This window comes from Gigantopelta aegis, chromosome 9 (assembly GCF_016097555.1).
Source record: "Gigantopelta aegis isolate Gae_Host chromosome 9, Gae_host_genome, whole genome shotgun sequence".
Classification (NCBI taxonomy): domain Eukaryota; kingdom Metazoa; phylum Mollusca; class Gastropoda; order Neomphalida; family Peltospiridae; genus Gigantopelta; species Gigantopelta aegis.
Genome location: NC_054707.1, coordinates 14,329,257 through 14,339,203, shown reverse-complemented (window position 1 = coordinate 14,339,203; position 9,947 = coordinate 14,329,257). Strand labels below are relative to the sequence as shown.

General features: G+C 38.2%; 1 protein-coding gene across 1 annotated transcript in view; it reads left to right on the top strand.

Moving 5' to 3' along the window:
- The first annotated feature begins 689 nt into the window (after positions 1-689).
- LOC121382008 overlaps positions 690-9,947 on the top strand; it is a 41,947-nt gene continuing 32,689 nt past the window's right edge. The window contains exon 1 of the mRNA XM_041511474.1: positions 690-957. Within this exon, the coding sequence (XP_041367408.1) occupies positions 873-957 (85 nt within the window). The 5' untranslated portion in view covers positions 690-872. The remainder of the gene's footprint in view (positions 958-9,947) is intronic.

Sequence of the window (9,947 nt, the reverse complement as noted above, 5' to 3'; positions counted from 1 at the left end):
TCTATGACACGGGCTGGAGGGCTTGGTAGAACTAATGGCGTATTTGTATTCCGCTCAACCCAGGCATTTCTGCTGCAATGGGTGACAATAAAAGAGGCTGTGTTAAATCTATTACTCGACAGCCTATGATTTATTAAAGACCACTTATCTCGCTTCCGCCGGGCCACGTTGGCCACGAACACGCCACGTACGACGTCCCCGGTGGACGCGCCGGCAATTGACACCGCAGCCGTGCAAATTGCCGCTCAGTTGCGTTTAGCGTCAAATTCACATCTGGTATTCCTCACCGCTCTCTCTCTCTCTCTCTGCCGCTACGTAAGTTTTTAATCCCGAGACAAGGGGACGACTTCCAATAGGATTAGAAGACTATATCGTGAAATAAACATATAGATCAGGCCATCAACATCGTCTATAATTAACGTAAAGTGACAATTCTCGCCTTTCCTATATGTAACCGTACCGTTCTGTTCGGTGTTTGAACAAAAGACGGTTAGCGGCCCTAATCGATTAATTAATGTACTTCCCCGCAAGGGAGATTAAACGGCAATGGGTTGGATTCTGGTCTGTTCGTATTTCACAATTTACCACGTAGAAAGGGTACACCTACGTTATCTACTGGCAACCTTTTTTAATATTATAATTCCGGTGTGTGGTATAATAGTAATTTCCGAAAGGAAGCAAGCGATTGGCGCGTTATCGTTAATTCCAGGTAACGCTCGGTCCAATGAGGGAACCGATCTGATGTTTACTCCTAGAAACAGGACTTTTTAAAAACAGAGACCGCTAGCTCTCCTGTGACAAGGTTCGTCCGAGACGAAGGCGCGATTTACACCGGAACACAGGGAAGATAGAGCCAGAAACTCGTGTGGAGAATGAACTATATTACAGTTGTTAACACCTTGACTTTTTGTATTCTTTTTGCCATTGGAGGAATACTCTCAAAAAGTTTATACGCAGGTAAGTTATCTTTTACTTTTCTTTTTATAATTTAATTTAATTTATTATTTTTGTTTTAAAACCTTTTGAGTTGCGAAATATTTAAGTGGTTAATTAAGAGGTGTTAACATTTTGGATCTAATTATAAAAATGACTCTTTGAATAATAATCTGAATATTGCAAATAAAAACTACGTCCTGGTCTGTATACTACATGTGCAATTGGGAAGGAGATTAAAACCATTTGATGCCATGAATTCTCATAAGAAAATTATTCATGCCAAAGATGATCTTATTGTAAAGGATACTTGGACGATGTTTCAACACTGTGTTATAGTTCTAGCTAAACAGTTTCTGGCTTGAAAGACCGATGTGTTCACGTCTAGTTGTAAGGAGTTCATTAAAACATGTATTGCTTTTTGAAAAAACTCCCAAACAAATTGATTAGGCACCAGTTTTCCAACTATTACTTGCCTTCTCCATGATGCATACATAATAAACGACAGTGATATATTTGTGAACTTTAAAATCCGAACAGAAATAAATATTTTTGAAAGAAAGAAAATGAATGAATGTTAAACATCGGCTATTGGGTGTCAAACAAAGGTAAGTATATGAATAGAATTAAATGAAAGAAAAAAAAGAAGAAAAGAAAGAAAGAATGAAAGAAAAAGAAAATGAAAGTTCTCTATGTTTTCGATAATTTGATGGCAGTTTTGTTAAAAAACAAAACAGAACGAAAAACATAGGGTATCACAATCTGACTGAGTGTGTAAGTCGTACGGAAACGTAGTTCTGGATTGAATTCTGAACTCCATTGAAAACGCACCAGTTAGATTTTTAAAGTTGTAAAAAGTATACTATAATAAATAATACAACATTTAAATTATGTCGTATAACTGGATGTATTCTAGACGGTAATAAATAACCCCCAAATTATGTTCAAGTATTATGGTTAGTGTGTGTTTTGTAGCAAACAACAGGGCGGGACGTAGCGTAGTGGTAAAATGTTTGCTTGATGAGCGGTCTGTCTAAGATCGATCCCCGTCGGTGGAACCATTGGGCTATTTCTCGTTCCAGACAGTGCTCCACAACTGGTGTAACAAAAGCCGTAGTATGTACTATCCTGCCTGTGGGATGGTGCATGTAAAAGATCCCTTGCTGCTAATCGAAACGAGTAGCCAATGAATTGGCGACAGCGAGTTTCCTCTCTCAATATCTGTATGGTTCGATGCCATATAACCGTAAATAAAATGTGTTGAGTGCGTCGTTAAATAAAACATTTCCTTCCTTCCTGTAGCAACTACTCATATGTGATAGCATTAATGGAAAATTGGGCGGCGCAATTTCAATGGATATAATAACATACACAAGTTAACGTCTGGAGGTAAAGTAAATCCGTTCATGACAAGTAATGATGTTCTGAAGTCAAACACATCCCAGTGGTCAGGTCAGGTCATAGGGTTTTACGTGCACATTCAGAACAAGCTGTTGTAGCGCACGCCCGTCGTGGGCACAAGAGCCGGCCTTGGCCGGCTCCTCCGTCCATGACAGGAAAGGTGGGGGGAGGGGAGAGGAAGGACCGCCTGCACTGGCAGGTGCAAGGGATCACCAGCAGCCCGATCGAATCGGTAGCAGGCGGGTGGGGGTGGTGGTGGTGCTATGGAATTTTGAATGGAGCCGTTGGTTCAGTAGGCTGTATTTATAGGTGGTACTTAAAACCATCAAATGCTATAAAAATCTGGTGTGCGTCAAATGGTCCAATTAAGAGTCTTGAGCGTGACGTCTACAGACGATGGGATAACCATGAAGACATCAAATGTACAGAAAAAACGTTATAAACAATTATAATTTCAGTCAGAATTACCGTGCAATGGTGTAAGTGGGTCATGTACCTTCGATAGAAAGACTTTAGTTAGCAGATATTGTCTTTTGTACACACGAGACTAGACATTGTCGAAGACCTGTCAGACACGCATATTTCCTCCATCATTCAACATAGAATTCGGCTTCTTTGACGAATTGGTGCAGATGCTAAATAACACAGTTCAGTAACACGTCTTTGAGCCGATCACGCTTCGTGCAGCAACGTTAGAGACTTCATTACACATCTTCATGCAACAAAGTTAGACTTCATTACATATTCCCATGCACCAAAGTTAGAGACTTCATTACATATTCCCATGCACCAAAGTTAGAGACTTCATTACATATTTCCATGCACCAAAGTTAGAGATTTCATTACATATCGTCATGCACCAAAGTTAGACTTCATTACATATCTTCGCCTGAGGTGCCATGAGTCGTAGGATCTATCGCTGTCAATAGGCTCGTTTATTTCCCAACTGCGTGTACTGTCTTGTATATGGGAAAGACCCCTTGCTTCATTATCGGTAGGAGTAGCCTATATAGTATATGGAGGCAGCGAGTTTTCTCTCGTTTTGTCTCTCTCGCTATCTCTCTCTCTCCCTGCCTCTCCTCTCTTTCTTTCTATCATTGTGTCTCTCTTCTGTCTCTACATCTTTTTTTTCAGTGTCTCATCCACGCTTTCTATATCGCTGTCTCTGTCCCTCTCTCTCTCCCTCTCTCTGTCTGTCTCTCTCTCTCTCTCTCTCTCTCTCTCTCTCTCTCTCTCTCTCTCTCTCTCTCTCTCTCTCTCTCTCTCTCTCTCTCTCTCTCTCTCTCTCTCTCTCTCTCTCTCTGTGTGTGTGTGTGTGTGTGTGTGTGTGTGTGTGTATCTCAAGTGTCGAAATAATTATGCTAGACACCAAAATAGCTGTAGTTTTAGAATGACCTAATGTTTTATTAAACAATCATTCATTTCTATCTTTCTGTGCTGAGTGAGTAGCGGTAAAACAGAACAGAACTTTAGTACGCTCAGAGGGGAAAAAACGACAAAAAACTGTAAATAATGTTAGCCTTAAGAGGAACAGAAATGTTTGTCGATGGTAGTTACAGATCTACATAACTTTCTAATGGTACCAAGTGTTTAACAATTAAAAAGCTGCTTACATGTATTTACTATTGGTCTTGTAATATAATACAGTATTCGAAAATATATTTACATCTTTATTCTGTAAAGTTTGTACATATAAATAAGTAGTGAGATTCATCACCAACATCATCAGTAATACAAGAAATACATTTTCTGTTTTCATATAAAATATTGGTCCATCTTCCAGTTTCGATATGTGAAAAGTGGTTAGCTATACAAAATCTAAGAAATGTAAAACACAGTTTTATTAAGTATGTTGAGATATGTTTCAAACACTAAGTACTCTTTATATATTGCGTAAGTTGAATCTTTAGTGAATTTGATATCTCGCTTTGCCATTTATGTAAAAACGTATCTACACGTCTTTGTTTGACTAATGGCTTTAACCATGTTACTGAGCTAAACATTTGCTTGTCCCAACTTACTACATAGCTAAGGTGTAACTGCAGTCATATACTACGTTCACGAAGTCACGTATTGTTTAAATATAGACATGGGTGGGGTCAGCTTATTAGCGACCGATGACGATATGATATTCAGAATAAGGCTGGAAGGCATGTAGGGCTTTCACTGCTGCATTCAGCACATTTTAATTACGGTTATATGACGTTGGACACACGGTTAAGGACGACATATAATGAGAGAGGTAAACGGCTATCGCAACGCAATGTAATATGTTATAGCTTGCACTTATCTGTGTCACCCCTGCGCATGCTGTAACCTCACCGTGGTGCAGGGGTGTAACATTCTCTTTGAGAATGGCCAATACAGCACAAAATTGAAATTTTGAGTAAAAGTCAGTATCTATCTGTGATATTTTTTGTTTTTGCACAGTTCTTTACACTGTTTTTATTTAAATCATGAATTTTTGTATTGATGTTGATCATCACTTTATTTGTTTGCATTACCATAGTTTGACACCCAATAGCCGATGTATTTTTCGTGCTGGGGTGTTGTTAAACATTCATTCATCCTAATGACTTTTAAGAAAACCATATTTTTGTGCACATGTATATATTGTATATATATATATATATGTATATTTGTTTTGTATTATGTTTTGTATATATGCTGATGAGTTGTAAAACTTAAAGCTAATAAAGAATTGAGAATTGAATTCATTCTTATCTGTGCCATACAAACAGAGGACGAAATAGTTAATTGGCGGCCATGTTGAATTGTGACGTCACGCCGCCAATAGTGGACACTGCCAGGTTGGTCCTATATCAAGATTCACTCTTAATAACGTGCATGGCGAGTTACTTCCCTCTATGTAGCACATTTAAAATGGCGGGGATATGTTTTAAGATTGTCGTTGAAGATTTATTTTGTTAATAATGATACAAGTACTTCAACCGGGATTTTGTGAGTTCGGTAGATTATACATTATTGGTTTGTGTGTCCATTTGTTGCACTATTTCGGTTGAGAAACGGTTGAAACATGGTGCCACAAGTTTTGAATACCAGCTATATTAAGGATATTTAAGAAGATCCGGACGTAGTAAGAACCACACTTACTACGTCCCTCTGGATTGCCATTGGTTAAAAATGGTTCGTGACGTGTGCAGTGCATAATATTATGTGCAGTGAAACATAATGGGTTTTTATATAAATTTTCCTATTTAAAATTGGGTGCGAACGACGAGAAATTTATACGCACGTATTTTGTTTTACCTGTTTACAGTAGATTTGTTAACAGCTGAGCTCATAGATTACGAATGTATTGTTTTTACCCGCTTTCAGACAGAGAAAAACCTTTTGGTATTTTGATACCAAAATGATTGACGAAATATCAGTTTGAGTTGAAGCGCGCTGTCATATGAAGCTATTTTCGTACGCCTGACATTTCACAAGCTGGGAAATTACTGACTATGCTTTTGAATTGTAAAAGATTACCAGTATTTGACACTTACGTTTTGTTTTGTTTGTTTTATGTTGTTTTTATACACAACAAATGAATGTCTGGAATTGTCCAATTATTTGAGAAAATATGGCATTTTCAAAAGTGTATAGTTTTTGTTTGGAGTTCAGTATGATATTACCACTGCTCAAAAATTAAATTCCATTTTTGTTTACCACATATGAACAGGTGTAAAAGGTGCGATATTTCCATCAGACATAAACAAAACATTAATAATGACAGTTCCCTAAGCCCACTCCCCAAAGTGGTAACTTTTGAAACGCCCCCCGTCTTGAAAAATATTTGTCAACGAAATAGGATTGCGTAACATCACCGACTCTGTTAATTCCACCTCAGTGTTTGATGTAGCATGTTACAATACTGGTGTTGTATTTCAGCCTAACTTCACGAATTATATAAAAAAAAAAATGAAAATAGATATATGGGCGGAATTTATTTTGAATTACACCCCAAATGCCTCCTTACTCCCACTGCACACACGAGATATCAGATGAGCAAACAGTGCCATGTAATTTAACTATTTTTTCCTCAGCTGATATCTCTCATATGCGGATGGCTTTTGAGTGATTGTTACATGTTTTCCCCCTGGAATGAATAACACAAAGGGAAGTTATGCAGGCATACAAAATATCTAACTCGGGGAAATGCATTTACAAACTTTTACATGAAGCATCCATGCATAGGTTGATATGAATTTGTTTTTAATCTGAGGGGCCAAGTGGGTAGAGAGAGAGAGAGAGAGAGAGAGAGAGAGAGAGAGAGAGAGAGAGAGAGAGAGAGAGAGAGAGAGAGAGAGAGCGAGAGAGAGAGAGAATATAAATTTACAAATCGTTATTTTTGACATCTTTGTAAGTTGTTTTGTGTGTGTATGTATGTTTGTGTTGGTATATATATATATATATATATATATATATATATATGTGTGTGTATATATATTTGTGTGTGTGTGTGTCTCTCTCTCTCTCTCTCTCTCTCTCATGTGTGTGTGTGTGTGTGTGTGTGTGTGTGTAAATCAATTGAAATAGTACTCATGCACGATGAATATGTAGTACTGAGTAAAAGAGGGGCATCACATGAACACTGACGAGGCAATGGCGGACTGCAACGAAAGCTCACCTATATTATGAGGAAGTGCACCACGTAACTGACATTCAATCCCACATTACATTTTTGTTCTTTATACAGACGCTGGGGCGGGTCATAAATCAATGGTACAGCGCTCGCGTGATGCGCGATCGATCTAAGATCGATTCCCGTCGGTGGGTCCATTTCTCGTTCCTGCCAGTGCTCCACAACTGGTGTAACAAAGGCCGTGGTATGTACTATCCTGTCTGTGGGATGGTCCAAATAAAATACCCCTTGCTGCTAATCCAAAAGAGTAGCCCATGAAGTGGCAACAGAGGTTTTCCTCTCTCAATATCTGTGTGTGGTCCTTAACCATATGTCCGACGCCATATAACCGTAAATAAAATGTGTTGAAAAGTCGTTAAATAAAACATTTCCTTCCTTCCTTTATACAGACGCTAATACTGACTGTAATTTGGTCTACATTACCAAGTGGTCCCTTATTTCTTTCCCTCAATGTATTTAGCAACAAAGGACATTTATAAATGAATATTTGTTCCCTTTATGTTTCTCCAATTTTATTTTAATAAAGTATTAAGACCGTCACTCTAACATTAATTTGTCGTGCTCAACTTTTTAAACCAATACTTTTGTCCATTTTGGGATTTAATTTGTAAAATAAGCTCAGTAGTATTAAGTAATTTGATGGCATAGATGTAGTGTTTAATATTACTTGCTAAATACTTTTCACTTGCCGCCGTTTTGTTGTCTATCTCCACGAACCTAACCACGTTTTCTTTGGAATGAAATGCGAACTTCTTCTTTGATATGACATGGAGGTGTCATATTGTGCAATTACTAGAAGAAAATAATTAAAAGGTGACACCATCTCGTCAAGAAACGTAAAACGGTGATCACGTTTATAGCAGTTATTAAGAAAATATTTTGAAATATTAACGCGACATTTCAGAAATTGGCAGCTTTGTTTTCGTTTTCTTATTTGAGTTTTATATTTGAGTAAATCAATCACATAGCCACACAAGCCAAATATCTCAGTTACAATGACATATGGCGTGGCGCTATCCGGTGGTGCAAGTACTTGACTTTCTCACACACCCGTTTGGTGAGAATACCACGTGTTATTTATGAAGTTTGTTTTGTTTAACAACACCACTAGAGCACATTGATTTATTAATCATCGGCTATTAGATGTCAAACATATGGTCATTTTGACACAGTCATAGAGATAAAACCCGCTAGATTTTTTTCCATTAGTAGCAAGGGATCTTTTATATGCACCATTCCACAGACAGGATAGCACATACCACGGCCTTTGATATACCAGTCGTGGTGCAATGGCTAGAGGGAGAAATAGCCCAAATAGGCCCACCAACGGGGGTGTTATTTATGATTACACATACTTGTTAACACATGGGGCGGGACGTAGCCCAGTGGCAAAGCGTTCGCTTGATGCGCGGTCGGTTTGGGATCGATCCCCGTCAGTGGGCCCATTGGTCTATTTCTCGCTTCAGCCAGTGCACCACGACTGGTATATCAAAGGCCGTGGTATGTGTTATCCTGTCTGTAGGATGGAGCATATAAAATGTCCCTTGCTGATAATCGAAAAGAGTAGCCCATGAAGTGGCGACAGCGGGTTTCCTGTCTCTATATCTGTGTGTTCCTTAGCCATATGTCCGACGCCATATAACCGTAAATAAAACGTGTTGAGTGTGTCGTTAAATAAAACATTTCTTTCCTTGTTAACACATGTACGCTGTGTGTGTGTGTGTGTGTGTGTGTGTGTATGTGTGTGTGTGCCCCCACGTATTGGCACCTTCCTACGCACGTGGTCTGTATAGTAATCATCCACAGAAATATTAAGCGGAACATTGTAAACATGTTCCCCGCTAAAAAACAATAAATGCATTAATTTCATCTGCTAAACACTGGATTTTCCGACACACTTCGAATTTCTGAGGCAATACCCGTCAATCACCCCTTCCCCCTAATATCTTTTATATGTACTTGTCGCCCCATAACACGACTCATTGACTGTGGGTTTCTCCTCCCAATATGGGTTGCCCTCCACCATATAAAATACTGGCTACTCCAGTGCCTACGCACTGCACATCTTACTTCATCGGTCATTATAAAGAAACCATTAAACAAACAAACAATCAATCACTTACCTCTATTGGTATACGCAACATTTGCAGGAAATATTGGAACAGAACAGCACGGTAGTTAGATGTCGTCATTAGATAGTATTAGATCCATGCACATATATTTTATCTTTATTCACATTTAAAATAAATATGATTATAAATGACAAACAGCGATCTTTTCGAACATTTCTGAAGTTAAACCATACTCAGACGAATGTACGTGGTATCGCTTTGACATCTATAACCATATTGAAACGTCAGAGCATTGTTGACGTCATGACAAAGGGATGTTGACGTCTTCATGGTAACGGCTTCGGCAATTTTCGTAACTTAAAGGAAAATGTCGAAATACCATAGATATGCGCACCTCCAGCACCCTTCCCCTGGATCCGCGCCTGACAGGGAATAAAAGTAGCTATATACAGAACTATGTACAGAAATAATCCTTTGTCCGTCATTGGCAGGACCAATGATACAAAGAGTACGTACCAAATATTCGTGCACTAAAACAGCAGGCAGTTCTTGATCAAATTCAAAATGTATCGACACGTCTTAACCTCTCTGTCATCCATCCATATTGAATGTTTTAATAAAATAATAATAGAAATATTAGTAAATAAAATCAGTGGGATGTATGTTTATTTTTTTGGGTGGGATAGGGGTATTTATTTCAAGGCAAAATCGTTACATTTTATGAGAAAAGTTTATAGTTTGGTCATTATGCAGCTCTAAGTGAACGTATCTTAAAACTGCAATCTCTCGGGGTTTACATGTATTATGTAACCATTTAAGTGAGCGTCTATGATCTGTTATGAAATATTCAAAAAAATAAATGTAGATTTAGCATACTTTTAAGGGGATTCTTA